Consider the following 15,513-nt stretch of genomic DNA (forward strand, 5'->3'; position numbering starts at 1 on the left):
AATGATCCTATTTGCCCATGTGTGTTTATTAAGAAATCAGAGTCTGGATTTGCGATAGTGGCAATATATGTCGACGACATGAATCTAATTGGAACTTCTGAAGAGCTTCAAAAGACTGCTGATTATCTCAAACGAGAGTTTGAGATGAAAGACCTTGGAAAGACAAAATATTGTCTTGGCTTGCAGATTGAGCACAGTGCTAATGGAATTTTGGTGCATCAATCAACTTATACTGAAAAAGCATTGAAACGGTTTGGCATGGATAAAGCTCATCCACTTAGCACTCCAATGGTCGTTCGGTCGCTTGACACTAAGAAAGACCCATATCGTCCAAAAGGGGATGATGAAATGGTCCTTGGTCCAGAAGTACCATATCTTAGTGCAATAGGTGCTTTATTGTACCTAGCACAATGTACCAGACCAGACATATCATTTTCAGTAAATCTGTTAGCAAGGTACAGTTCTGCTCCAACAAGGCAACATTGGACTGGCATCAAACATGTTCTACGATACCTTCGTGGGACAACAGACACGGGGTTATTCTATTCCAGTGAATCGACCAACGCCCAGAATATTGTTGGTTATGCTGATGCAGGATATCTCTCTGATCCACATCAAGGACGATCACAGACTGGGTATGTATTTACATGTGGAGGAACTGCAATCTCATGGCGCTCAACGAAACAAACATTAGTGGCCACATCTTCCAATCACTCAGAAATACTTGCCCTCCATGAAGCTAATCGTGAATGCGTTTGGTTAAGATCAGTGATCCATCACATCCGAAGCACATGTGCCCTACCCTCAGCAACAGACACTCCAACAATCTTGAATGAGGACAATGCAGCTTGTATTGCTAAGATCACAGGAGGGTATATCAAGGGTGACAGGACCAAGCACATCTCACCAAAGTTTTTCTATACACATGAGCTCCAGAAGAGTCAAGAAATCAAAGTCAGACAAATCCGCTCAAGTGATAACCTGGCAGATCTCTTCACTAAATCATTGCCGAAATGTACATTCCAAAAGTTAGTGCATGGCATCGGATTACGACAACTCTGCAAGCAATCAAGTTGGAGCATGCAAAATCAGGGGGAGCATTCAAGAGTCCTCTAACACAGGACATATGCACGTTGTACTCTTTTTCCTTCGACTAGGGTTTTTTTTTTTCCCACCAGGTTTTTCCCAACAAGGTTTTAACGAGGCAACATGAGTGCATTACCCTTATGTCCCAAATAAAGTTGTACTCTTTTTCCTTCGCTTAGGTTTTTTTCCACTAGGTTTTTCCAAGCAAGGTTTTAATGAGGCAAGCAATCTAGGGACATGTGGTCTTCAAGGGGGAGTGTTATAAAGAAATGAAGCCCACATAGGTATAGGTAAAACTAGATGGCAATTAGTCAAAAGATGGAGATAAAGCTAGAAGGTATTAGTCAAAAGATGGGATAATGATGTTGGGGAGAAATCATTATGTCTCCCTTTACTTTGCCTATAAATAGACATTATATTTGCTTGTAAACACATACGGAAGAATGAAAGAATAGAGGGAAGAAAGAAGAGAATAGAGTGAAAGTCAGAGAGAAGAGAAAGATTGGAGTTTATCTGAGGAGAAATTCTGTCAGTGTAAACACCACAAAGAGAAATATAATTCCACTCCCAATATTACAGTGGTACTTTTCATCCTCTTATTATTCCAGTTTTATAACAGAGCCTTCATATAACATTTTTACTAAAAATGTGAGTAGTGTCCATCAAAATGCTATAGTACAAAAGTACGATGTCTTCTTATAAACAATGAAAACATTTATCATATAAAGTGGAGCGCTTGCATTTGCCACGTCAACAATTAATTTATAATTAAATCACCTAAAACTAGTGTATCAACTTAAAATAATAATTTAAAAGTTAACTAAAAGATTTAATTTTAAAAACAGAAAAACAAACAAACAAACAAAACAGACCGAATAAGGGATTTGTGTATCTTGCAGCAGCAGAGCAGGCGCTTGGCTGGGTCATCATTGACTGAAATGCCCAAAAATAATACCACGTGATTATATAATGATTTTTTGGGTCAAGACCACGTGCTTATATTACTGGATTGATCTTTCACAACATGAACAGACCATTTGCAAAGCTGATTTAATCAAAACAAAAATAGAAAAAGGATCAATATTAAATAAAAATAAAAAACCGGTAATCCCCGCGCCTACATTCGTTCACTGCTTTCATCGACAGCAGCTTCCATTTCACTGCTCATACAACTCAACGCTTTTTCATACCCCAATCTCTCTCTTTCTTTCTCTAAAACACATGATCGCGGCCATTTCTCCCCTCCATTCCGCAACCACGGTACACGCTGCCAACCCGACCCGAAAGCACCGCTCTTGCGAGGCCCTCTGCTGCAGCGGCAACCTAGGGTTTCGGTCCTCTGAGCGTAGGCGGTGGGTAAACCCGACCCGGATGGAGTTGCTGAACCGAATTATAGGCGGCGGAGGCTGCTTCAGGGACCCTAGCCGCCGGGAGATTAAGGTGGAGATCGACAGCGGCGGCGAGGATGTCTTCGCCGCCCACCCCAAGGGCAGCGCTGTGCCTGAACATCTTGTCATTATGGTCAATGGAATCATCGGCAGGTTCGCCTTTCCCATTTTAATTTGTGGGTTGATAAAATGTACTTTTTTTTTTTCTTCAGTATATGTGGAGATATGTGTAAAATTATAGTTATATGTGTGATTGTTAAAGTAGAATTGGAAATGGTATGCCTCATTGGAATGAAGCAATCTAAAAGATAATTAAGATTGCTTTCAGTACTTTATTCTGTAGACTAAGAGAAACGTGAGTTTTGTATTGTGCTCTGCTTGTTTTTTGGCAGCTCGACTCAGTGAAAGAGACGAGCCAAAATCAAGGAAAATATTAAGCTTGTTAAAAAAAATACAAATCAAGCTTTAACTTTGATATGCTTGATTTACAAAACTTGTGAGCAGTTCAAATTTCATCACGATGAGGCCACTTGAGTTCGACTTGAGTGCCGGATGGCTCATAGTAAGACTCATCCTTTGCTTATGTCCAAGCGAAGCCAAGACAAGCTCAAGCTTGGCACATCCCACTTTCAAACCAAACCAAGCTCAACCTTGGAAAGAAATATTCAAGCCAAGCTTGAGCTAAGCTCGAGTACATTTATGTTGAGCCAAGCCTAAACACTCCATCACTTGGCTTGGTTTAGCTCATTTCTATGAAGCACGGATATGCCAGTTTAGCTTTGTATCCCGTATTGGATACGATACGCTCCGATACGCATCGGATACATATTGGAGACAATGGATACGTTTTCTGACACACGGATAAGTGTATCCAGCATGCCGGACACGGTCAGATACGTCTGTAGAAATTTAGATGGGCATAGGAATCTGGAGAATAACCTGTGATGGGTTTTTTGATTGTATTGCAACTCTTTATATTGTTTACAGTTGACTTGTACATAAAGTATATACAGAAACTCTGATTGGCTGTAGGATGAAGGAGATTTGATCCTGATTGAGACCTATGTTTTTCAATTTTTTAGAATTTTTGGATGATCTTTTAAAATCTTTAAAGTTTGATTGAAATGAATGTTATTTAAAATATTTTTTAATTATATATATTACTATATATTAAAATTTTAATATATATTTTTAATTGTCGTATCCATGACGTATTGTATCCTAGTTTTTAGAGATTTTCCGTATCACCGTGTATCCATGCTACATAGGCTCATTTAGAGTATCCACAATGGACTCCCCAAACCACCTCCTTAGATAAAATTTAGGGAGGGAGTGAGAAAACCCACCTCCAACCACGCTCCCTATCCAACTCCTAAAATAGGGACACCTCTAGGAGCTCCTAAATTTGAGAAGAGAGAAAGGACTCCTAGTGGCTCCCTATAATTAAATGCTTCTTTACTTTAATGCTATTTTAAGTATTTATTTAATGCTAACTATTTTTTTTTTTAAATATGAAGAGGGAGCATTTATGCTAAACTAAAAAAAGAAATAAATCATTTATGATTCCATAAACTAGGAAGCATGGTTGGAGTTGAAATTTTATAAGGAGCTCCTAAAATAGCTTTCTAGTGTTTTTAGCTAAATTTTAACTAGAACATAAGGAGCATCATTGTGGATGGTGGATGCTCTTACACCCCTAAACTTACTATTGCCTCTTTGGGATTTTTAATAGTCTCTGTGTGTGTGCGCTGGGCATTTAGGATAAACTAGTTGCTGCATCTCTATCAGGTTGTCTAGTTTGATATAAATTAGTCACTCCTATATCTTTTTAAATGAATTGAATCGTTCATGGTTTGGGTTCTTCAGTTCTCTCTTTCAACAGTGTAGGATTTTCATGGTTCAATTTTTGTGTATTCAAATTTTTTGTAAACCTGTTTTTAACATAGAGTAGAGCCTTGTGAAAAAGAAAAACTATATAAAATGGTGTAGAACTCAAAGCCTGCCCCTCAAAAAGGATGCACAGACAAAGAATTGGTTGAATCTCATCCTTCAAATTACTTTTGTAGCCTTATCTTCTGTACCCATCTGTGATTTCAAACGGTATATATCTTCTTCCTATTAAAGATACTCCTTTGTAAATATTCTAAATTCTTATGTTGTCCTTCCCTGACTAATAATGCTGTTTGTCATTTTTTAAGCATGCTTTTGCTGCATCTGATTTGAAATTTTTCTGTGATTTCAGCGCTTCAGACTGGAGATATGCTGCAGAACAGTTTGTGAACAAGCTTCCTGATAAAGTAATTGTGCACCGTGAGTGCTTCTTGTCACTTATGATTTCCTCTCTACATGCGCACCGAATATACTAAGCAATTAAATATATTAGATTCTTTTCTATTTGTAAACATTTATTCCTTCTTTCCAAGTCTGTTCTGAATCTGAACTACATAATACATCAGGCAGTAGTTTCCTCCATCCACCTTATACTAAATGTTCATACGAATTGAACGTGTCAGTGAAGGTCAAATAAGGGACAATGGTAAACAACCCAACTTTAATTCCCAACGTTTCCTTTCCAGGACTTATGGTATGCTCACTTTAGAGTTTACACATTGTTCTCTTTTTTAAGCAAGGGTGTGGCACCTTTTCTTGGGACATGTAAGTTGGGATAAGTAGCATTCTCCATTAATAAATCAAAGATGAAATCAATTAAATGAATTATCTTTGGCTCGCAATGAATTGGGCATGGCCATCAACCATCTGCAACTTGGCCCTGCCTCCACTGCCCATGCTCGAAAATTCATCTTAGAGTACCCCTATTCCCCCAACTCCCAATTACTCCAATTATGAAACTATATCAAAGGTTTAGTTGAGTTGAACCATTTAGAGTTAAACAAGCCAACATTCGGACAGACAAATTTACAACACAAAGTTCAAATCAAATAATATGAAGACAATGCTTGAGGCTCCTCTCGATGACACTTTGGTGTTTCAAGATGGGAGAGGAATTTTGAATTTGTTTGCTGGGATGACATCTGTCTTGCTTAAACCTTGTTATGTTTTAGCCCATCTATAGTCTTGTATAAACCAGGAAATCTGAACAAAGTATGATATAAAGCGAGATAATAGTTTGCAAAGTTAAAGCAAGATGGCTTCTGCCTTTCATTTGAAAATAATAATAATAATTGTTGATGCTCTTCTGTATCTGATATCTGTTTATTGATTCTGTAATACGGTATAAAAGCTGTTAATAATCAAAACATTCAAATTCTACAAGTTCCTCCTTTGCTGCAAATTTAGTGTAGGAATCACAGTCTTATCCAGAATGCATGATTTTTCTGACTGGGTATTTTGCCCGCAGGCAGTGAATGTAACTCTTCAATGATGACATTTGATGGTGTTGACATGATGGGTGAAAGGCTAGCCGAAGAGGTAATTGGAAATAGCATATTTTGTCCTCATGTTTTAGCGTAGCTCCCTTGGTTTATGAAACTATCCTCAAGTGGGTTTTTTTTTTTCAATGAAAATGACATGTATAGTACTCACCAATATGAGAAAACTCCAAAGACAAATACCAATGTTAGAAAATTTTTATTTGAACTTTATTAAAATCTTGAATTCTAGAATAATATGTGATGCAGGTATTAGCTGTTGTCAGAAATAGGTCTGAGGTGCGGAAAATATCATTTGTGGCTCACTCTTTAGGAGGGTTGGTTGCAAGGTATGCCATCGGGAGGCTTTACGAACGTTGTCCAAAATCTGAACCCTCAGGTCATAATGGTAATTGCTTAATTGAAGGGCATACAAATAATTTGACACAATCCCTTGACAAGCCTCACCACGGTACAATTGCTGGACTGGAACCAATGAACTTTATAACGTTCGCAACACCACATCTTGGTTCAAGGGGAAATAAACAGGTAGATCAAGTAACTGTTGTGTTTGCTATGGATAAACAAAAATTGAACATTTATGCACACAAAGGTGGTTGCTTATCTTTTGTCCTTTCATAGTGGAAATAAACAGGTAGATCAAATAACTGATGTGTTTGCTATGGATAAAGAAAAATTGAACATTTATGTACACAAAGGTGTTTGCTAGAAAGATGATGTCCTTTCATAGTCGAAATAAACAGGTAGATCAAGTAACTGTTGTGTTTGCTGTGGATAAACAAAAATTGAACATTTATGCACACAAAGGTGTTTGCTAGAAATCTGTTGTCCTTTCATAGTGTGTGTGTGTGTGTGTGTGTGTGTGAGAGAGAGAGAGAGAGAGAGAGAGAGAGAGAGAGAGAGAGAGAGAGAGGGAGGGAGAGGGAGAACAAAGGTGTTGGCTAGGGAAGCTGTTGTCCTTTCATAGTGTGTGTGTGTGAGTGTCTGTGTGTGCGCGTGTGTGAAAGAGTGAGAGACACAGACACAGACACAGAGTGAGCCTTCTTTTTTCTATATGTTTAGTTATTTTCTATATTCTATTTAAATTCTCAAGTTTCTACATTTTTATTTATCATTCAATTGTTTACTATTGATTTTTAGTAATTCGTTGTGTGATTTGAAGGATATGCTTGGTTTGACAACTGATTAGATAAGCATTGAAATATGCAGTGTTGACAAGTGGCTGGTTGTTGAAGGTTTCCTAATGTATTTGTTACTTCCATTCTATATTAGAGAATCTTCTCAGTAAATATAGAGAATTTGTGCACTGTTATCATACACCTCTATTTCTAATTGATTATCACATTCGTTTTGTGAACTTGAACTCTGTTTTGTTAACTTTGTTTCCACAGCTCCCATTTCTCTGTGGTCTTCCTTTTCTTGAGAGAAGAGCTTCTCAAACTGCGCACTTTATTGTTGGGAGATCCGGGAAGCATCTCTTCCTAACAGATGATGATGATGGCAGACCTCCTCTTCTTCTTCGAATGGTTAATGACTCTGATGACCTAAAATTCATGTTAGTAATACTATGTCCATAATGCTCATTGATTTCATAAACATTCAATTATAATCAGTTTTGTCAATGGTAATACAATATTTTTCTCTGGCATGCACAGATCAGCATTACGTGCATTTAAGCGCCGTGTGGCATATGCTAATGCAAATTACGATCGTATCCTTTTTCGGGTTTATATTGCTTTGAAAATATTGATATCTCTCATACATTGTTTATATGTTTAGAACCATGAATGTCTTGTTTAAGTTCACTGATTTTTAAGATATGGTTGGGTGGAGAACATCTTCAATCCGGCGTCAAGATGAACTTCCGAAGGTAAGGCTTCCTTGTTTCCCTTTCCACGTCATACCTGTTCAGGGTTTATATATCGGTTATGTTCCAAACTCACTCCAATACTTTTTTCTTCATTGCTTATTTGCAGTCCAATCTCCTTGGAACCAATGAGAGATATCCGCATATTGTATATGTCAAGCAAGAAACTTTTGATGATGTTCATATGAAAGCCTCTTCATGTGCTCAAGACCAAAAAATAGACTTGGAAGGTTTGTCAAACTTTTATCTGCTTGGTTGTGTTTAACTGTTGGAATAACTCAGGCACCTGGGCTTTGGGCCAGATTGTGTGGCTGGTTAGGTCCTAAGTTTATGTCTTTCCACCCAATAAGGACAAAACTGTTTAAGTTGTGTGCCTAGCAATGGGCCTTTTGCAGAGACATGGGCCATTTTTTTGAAATGGTAAAACAATTAGCAGATGGGCAAGTAGGACAGCAGTGGTGTATTCTGTAGTAGTCTTTATATTGTGTTAACGTACATAGATACTTCTTGTTGAACCATGCATTCTGCACACTATCATGTTAATAGACACTGGAATGGCGGTTATTTGGGCAAGGAGAGAAATAGGAGTGGTCATCATGGGAGACACAGAAGGGGAAACTAATGACAACCTCTTCATCATTTATAACTTTAGTATTTCGTTTTTCGAGAAAAGGTCCTATCCTTCAATATCATGATTGGGTCGACCAGGCCAGATCATGAAAAGGAGTCAGCTGTCTGACGTGAGTCACCTTCTTCTAGGCTCTGCTGTATTACTGTATTTGGGGTTTATATGCCATGAGAATGACATAACTCATCTGTCCTTAAACAACACTTCAAAACCTGAAGTCAGAGTTGCCTGAGTGCAGCAGTGCCAGATACATACTAATTTTCCTTTCCAACATGCTCTTTACCGCCTGTTACACATGTTCCCTTTGTCCCTCATAATTGACTTCAGGACAGAGTACTGTTTCTTACAATGATTTCAGGTTGTCTTATGTTATATATTAAAATTCTTTTCTGGTTTACTTCCAGTTTTAAACAGTATTTTTCATTTCTTGTGTATAGAGGAGATGATTAGAGGCCTTACTCAGATACCTTGGGAACGTGTGGATGTCAGCTTTCAAAAAAGTCGACAACGTTATATTGCTCATAATACCATTCAGGCAAGTTTTGGTTGGCTCTATGGCTATGACTAATTGGTGGCATGTACACAGATAATTTTTTGTTTTATACAAAATACTGAAGGAAGCATTTTAACTTTGAGCAGATATATAGGCAGACTGCTATATGGTAGAAGTTAGTTTCTAGATTTTAACCCCTTTTAAGGCATAGAACTTGTCCAAGTTCCTAATGAACTATACTAGTAACAAATTTATTGTCATAGAGAAGCATTTGGTGTTGTGTGTTTTCTTTTTCTTATATATATCTACTCCCTCGTGCCCATACAGGTGAAGAGTTACTGGTTGAATTCTGATGGTGCAGATGTGGTTTTCCATATGATAGATTACTTCCTTCTCTAAGTCTTCTTTAAGTTTGATTTTTTATTTCTTCCAATACGTGATTCAACAATGGATTAGACTGCTGCTTTAATAAATTTATCAATTTTAAAGCTTGTCATGTACATTTTCACCTATGAAGATACTGTGATGTATATTTGTCAAATGTAAATGCAGAGATGTATGTAAGCTCTCATTATTGTTGCAAGCCATGTCCAAGTTGTTAGTTTCTGCATGAATACCTTTATTTTGTAATCAAACCCTTATACTGGCCTTCTGTAATTAAATTGAAGCCATGGAATAGATGAGTCTCAGTTTGTGCTGGACTTCATTTTAAAGTTGATTTACATAACTTGCGGTGTAACCAAAATGTACTCTTAAAGAATTATTTCAGCCTTCAATTTATATTAGTAGTTTGTAATTGATCTCCTTGGCCCTTGAAATTTTGATAAACTTTGTATTAGAAAAAGTAGTCCTTGCGCACTGGCTGTGTTATTCATGTTGTACTTGAGAATGATAAAAGGTTTCTCAGTTTGAAAATCTGGCACAAAAAATTTGGCCACATTTGAGGAAGTTGTGAAGATAATCATGCTCTTAACGTCAGTAGGAATTAACTCAGTGACTGGAAGCCTTGAGGCTGTATGGTCCGAGTACCCTTTCTTAAGAACCAACCAATTACAGCAGTAGAAACTGTACTGAACTTTTAAGTAGCTGTACATACTTTCTCCACTGCTAAACTTGCTTCTAAAATTTAGTGAGGAAATAGGAGTTCTATGTAGTAGGAGAATTTTTTAATTAAAAAAGTCATTCACCACAACCACCATGACAAGCACGGACGGCATCCACTGCAACCACTACCATAAGCATGCCACGGCTGCCATCACCACTGCCCTTGCCAGTGCCAGTTGTGGTGGTTGCGACGGCACCAACCATCCTCGCCAGTTAACACCACTAGCGCCACCCCGTCTCCACCTCTTATCTCTGCTGCTGGCTCCACCGTCGCCACTACCTTTCCCTTGCTTCCACCACTAGTAATGCCATGCCACCCCACTGCTACCACCACCAGCATTCCCCATCCCTGACATCACCCCAACCCCAACCTCACCACCACCAACATGGCACTTCAATTTCATACTATGGCTTGTATTAAGATTTGTATTGTTGTTTGGATTATGATATAAATTTATTAGTTTGGGATACAATGGGTCAATTAGTTCATGGAGAAAACAGGGTATAATGGTTTTAAAATATGATCTGTTATGCTGAACTAGTTTAAGCTATATTGATTTGGATTGTTGAAGAAAGTATTTTTGGAGCTTGAATATGGAGTCACGTTGTAGATAAATAATCAAATCCACTCTGGAAAAAAAAAAAAAATTAATCAAGGCTAGAACTTATAAATCTTCGAAAATTGCCTTCGTCACAGCAGGAAAATAGTGCTTTTGGATTGTGACGTGTTTTGTAAACAAGTAGAGAATGGTGCTTTTGGATCGTTTAAGAAAGCTGTTTTTGCTTGAACATGAATCTATCTTTGGACAAATATATAAATCCGGTTTCAACAAATCAAGGTGCCCGTAAATTTTATTTCTTATCATCTTCAGGTAACATATTTTGTCTGAGCAGGACAACAGGTAAAAATTATAAAAATTAATACACAATAGAATTGAAAGCAATCAAAACGTTCTGCTCTTCTTTTCTTCCGGCCAGCAAGCAAAAAAGCTTTCCAGAAATCAGGTTTATTTTTTATGGTTCGTATTAATGTGCATTTACAGCTTCCTTTAGGAACCATCAGTAACTTGGTCTTGAGAAAACAAAAAACAAAAAAATCAAGAAGAAGCTACTCAAGACGATGAATAGCCACGGTGGTCTTTAATTTTTCTGGAATTTGTCTCTTCAGAGCTGCATATAATGATTGAAAAATAGTTTGTCAGCCAGCTGCAGCAATCTATGTTATATACTTGTAGCGATCATTGCAGAATAATACCTTTCTTTTTTTGGGATACTTTGGCTTTGAATGCTGACCACATCAGACTCTTGCATTTGTGATGAAACAGCAGGTTCCTCTCTCAGCTGACTTGATAAACTCTTACAGAACTGAACATTTTCAACATAATGTTGTCTGAGTAAGTAAACAATTTTTTAAATTATAAATGCAAAAACAAGCTCATGGATATGGTCATTATACTTCTCTGTATGTTCCGAGCTCCCCTGCAGATCTTGATATTTCTACGACGCAATTAGTCGGAGCAACTTCAATCACCTGCCAGTTTCCACTCGAGTTCGTCAGCATACAAAAGATTGAAATTAAAATCCTTCATTCATATCATATGAGTCAGACAAATGTATGACAATTACTCACCTCTGCTGATATGTCAACATATGATCTAGAGCATCTATTCATAATCTGTTTTGCATGCATTTTCATCTGATGAAAAGAAATCATTAGTTTGCAGGAACTGTGAAAACAGGAAAGAAAAAGAAAGCAATAATATAAGTTTCCTGTACCCTTAAGTTTTTCGTTCTTTCTACCGAAAGGCTCACATCCATTGCAGCAGCTTCTATTTTCTTTATGGTTTCATTGATCGTAAGCTTGGATCCAATCCTTGTTTTCTGCTTGTTTTCATCCTAAACTAAGATTGCAGTTCAACAATATTCATTATACGCCCAAAAAAAAAAAAGCAGGATAGATATTATAGCAAATCTATTTCTTTTCATAGCAGACTTGCCTCTTCCTCGAAAAGACCTGACAAATCGAGATCATTTGACATGGCTATCAATTGGAATGCATTTATAAAACTTGCGGATTTTGGGATTTTTGTCTCCATGTCATTCTCCTGTGAGGAACAAATAACAACATTAACACAAATATGACATTTGGTATTAAAAGTGTGATTATAGCATTTCCTCTGTAGTGCAATTATGGTGGAGCTTACCTCAGTTGAATCAAAAGCAGCATTGACATCATCTAAATGTATTTTATCGTCACTATTGTTTCCACATGAAGGCACATAATCCTTTTGAAACCATTCATTTTCCATGATCTTTGGCATTGTTATTCTCTGCTTTGATAAAGGAAGCATATCAGACAATGTACTCTATGAAAGATATGATCAGTCAACACGGTAAATGTTGCATTATTCAACGAAAAATGCTTTAAAGCGTCGAACAAATGTGGCAGAGCTATACCGTTTCAGGATTTGGATCAAGTATTCTGGAGATCAGCTTCTTTTGGCTTTCTGTAAACCACTTTGGAAATGTGTAATCTGCTCTGCAAATCTATCCATGGGCAGAAGTTTCAGATACAGGTAATTTGTTTGTATTCGAAATGGGGATTTGCTTATTGGATGCTTTTGAAGTATACCTTTCTATATAAACTCATCAAGCTAGAGTCATCAAATGGTAGATTACCAGCAAGTAATTCAAAAAGAATCACTCCACAAGACCAAACATCTGCAGCTGCTCCGTCGTAGACCTTATTGACAAGCAGCTGTTCATGAATAATGAAGGCGATCAACCACATAACGAAATGAAATTCAGGTATGCACAACTTCACAAAACGTAATTTGATTTGCTACATACCTCAGGAGCAACATAACTTGGAGATCCACATTTTGTTGACAACAGGTCACCAGGCTGTTGATCATCAGAATTTCAGCAAAGCACCAATTTTTATTGTCAGATTTTAGGACTTGTAAATAAATAATGGCTCAAGAACATAAGGAATTTGCAAAATTGTCTCTACCTTACGCAATGCACTTAGTCCAAAATCGGATATCTTCAGGCTCCCCTTACCGCACAAAAGCAAGTTTTCCGGCTGTATAATATGCCATAGTCCTTGTCAGTTCCTGGTCCTCCCCTGTCGGGAATTTTTGCAAAATGATGCGTATGGTTGTGTTTTAGTTTTTACTCACCTTTAGATCTCTGTGATATACACCTTTGTTGTGACAGTAGTCCACTGCATCAATCAATTGCTGAAAAAGCTTTCTTGCATCTCCTTCACTAAATCTTTTGGCATACGACTTTTTTTTTTTAAAAAAACAAAAGCAATTCAAATTACTATACACATGAAAAAGCTAGCTACCCAAAAAATTCTCGTTGGATCAGAGATGAAGGGTAGATGAGTCTCACCATCTTGTCTGAGAGTTGACCTCCAGATACATATTCCATTACTATGTAAATTTTGGTCTTTGTACCAATCACCTATGATCGAAATTCGAAACAAAATCTCTGAATTCATTGAACTCAAAATTTGTATATACCAAACTTTTGTAACTGCTAAAGATATATACCTCATGTATCCTTACAATGTTGGAGTGGTTTAGAAGCTTCATGGTTCTAATTTCTCTCTGTACCTGAAATTTGGGGACAACAAGTTTGTTCAGTTTTTCTTTTTGTCCAAGAAAACAAACAGACGGACAAATCGAATCAAAAGGTTGATTTTGAGTTTTGCCTGATTCTTGAGATTGCTTTCCATGACCATATGCTTATCCAGGACCTTGATGGCAACATACTTGCCATTGGTGCTGTCCAGTGCCAGCTTAACCTTGGCAAAAGTACCTTCTCCAATCGTCCGCCCGAGCTGGTACTTCCCTATGTTGCTGGCAAGTCCCATGTTTCTGAACTCTGAGAGAAGCCAAATAACAAATCAAATCCCCTGCCTTCTTCTTCTGAAACAATATATCTGTTCCTCCTAAATCCCCTGCAAATGCTCCTTATATCCTGGCTGTTGTAAATCTTGTTCGAAAACGAAAAACATTCGATGGAATTCGGGAAGTAGCTCGTGCTTATTTCTAGCTGCCATCGTAATGGCTGAGGTGGTGTGATTATATATGAGGGCTACAATTGACAGAGCACATGTGGTTTCTAACAACTGAGTCCTACCAGTTGAGAGAACTCATTTTCCTTTGTGTGTTTGTGGGGGGAGAGAGAGAGAGTCAGTCCTTAATTGCATGGAATTTGGAAAGTTCAATGACTAGTTGGCTAGTTGGTGTGGACCATGGACGGTAAACGTGTTTTGAATGGAAGGTAGCCGTTGATAAGTAGGGTTTTTCATGTAGATATGGTCAAGGAGAAAAGGGGCAATATTAATATTGTTAAATATCTTAGAATGACGGTGAGGAATGCAATGTTGTTATCAAAGGAAATTAAGCTGCCTTAACCCGTATTAATAGCCTTAAACTCAAACGCATGTTCAAATTTGCCCTCTGCGCAGCGCTTGATATATTATAATTGACCGCCAAATGAAGGATTTTGCGTATACGATTTGTATGTTTATACTCAAATTAGAGTCGTGTCTCAATCTTACATTTTAATCATTCTTCATGTTTTATAAGATAATTAGTATGTAATTTTATGTTTTGTTTGTGAAAAAATCGAATTTCTATTTGTAATCTTATGTAACAAAATTTGGAGCAGAAGATTTGTCATCAAGGCGGACCCATGAAATCCATTATATTACTTTTTTTCTTCTTCTTAAAAACAGGTTTACATGGTTAATTGACTATAGGCAATGGGTTTTTATTTTTTTATATGCAAAGGAAATGAGTGGTAGCAACTATTCTTCAATTAATAATTTTTAAATTTTATGGGAGTACAAATAGAAGTAGGGAGTGCAGTCATATAAATCTATAATTGCACAATCACAAGCTTCAACAAAACCAAGAGACAACTAAACTATATAAAAACAGAGATCAAGTAAATAGATTAAACCAAAAAAAAGAAAAAAAGAGTCATCATTAAAATCCAAAATTTAACACCCAAACCCTAAATCATAAAAAACTAACAATAACAATTGAAATTGGAAATTAAATAAAAATTAGGAAAGAAACTTACTAATATTAAAGAACCTATTGAATATAGGTTAATACAATTTTTTTAATCACCAAATTTAGCACTATTCTAGCTCATACATAAATCCGCCGTTGTTTCTCATCTATATGAAATGAAATCGAGCATATAGTTATGGTTTTCTATTATATGAAGTTTATAAGGGCGGTAAATATTGACTTAGTTAAGTTAGCTAAAGCGAATTCTTACTCTGCATCCAAATTCAAATCCCTATTTCCATAGTTTAGATTAAAGAAGTAAAATATCATTTGTATCAAAAACAAAGTTTGCAAGGATTAGGGGTTTGTGCATGGCACCATTTGTCCTGAAATGGTCATATTTGAAGGCGAACCCATCTCTTCCAATATGCAAAACTATCACGTACCACACGTTTTCCTTTTTGATTTTAAGCACGTGAAAGAAACCTTTATCATTATTTTCATGGACGAAAACTCTGATCT

At 36.9% G+C, this 15,513-nt stretch overlaps 2 protein-coding genes across 2 annotated transcripts; one reads left to right on the top strand and one right to left on the bottom strand.

The window, feature by feature from the left end:
• On the top strand, nucleotides 1,959-9,573 carry LOC18793725. The gene is made up of 10 exons (XM_007222134.2): nucleotides 1,959-2,627; nucleotides 4,717-4,784; nucleotides 5,833-5,903; nucleotides 6,113-6,391; nucleotides 7,255-7,418; nucleotides 7,519-7,574; nucleotides 7,681-7,733; nucleotides 7,840-7,960; nucleotides 8,796-8,893; nucleotides 9,179-9,573. The coding sequence occupies exons 1-10, from the start codon at nucleotides 2,056-2,058 to the stop codon at nucleotides 9,248-9,250; spliced, it is 1,554 nt and encodes a 517-aa protein (XP_007222196.2). The 5' UTR covers nucleotides 1,959-2,055; the 3' UTR covers nucleotides 9,251-9,573.
• Nucleotides 10,771-14,333, bottom strand: LOC18788706 (CBL-interacting serine/threonine-protein kinase 21). The gene is made up of 15 exons (XM_007222872.2): nucleotides 13,677-14,333; nucleotides 13,516-13,578; nucleotides 13,355-13,426; nucleotides 13,138-13,245; nucleotides 12,969-13,040; nucleotides 12,806-12,859; nucleotides 12,588-12,713; nucleotides 12,413-12,502; nucleotides 12,160-12,285; nucleotides 11,953-12,060; nucleotides 11,732-11,851; nucleotides 11,586-11,651; nucleotides 11,412-11,486; nucleotides 11,211-11,320; nucleotides 10,771-11,125 (listed from the first exon to the last, which is right to left on the bottom strand). The coding sequence occupies exons 1-15, from the start codon at nucleotides 13,836-13,838 to the stop codon at nucleotides 11,068-11,070; spliced, it is 1,410 nt and encodes a 469-aa protein (XP_007222934.1). The 5' UTR covers nucleotides 13,839-14,333; the 3' UTR covers nucleotides 10,771-11,067.

The sequence above is a fragment of the Prunus persica genome, chromosome G1 (genome assembly GCF_000346465.2).
Source record: "Prunus persica cultivar Lovell chromosome G1, Prunus_persica_NCBIv2, whole genome shotgun sequence".
Taxonomy (NCBI): domain Eukaryota; kingdom Viridiplantae; phylum Streptophyta; class Magnoliopsida; order Rosales; family Rosaceae; genus Prunus; species Prunus persica.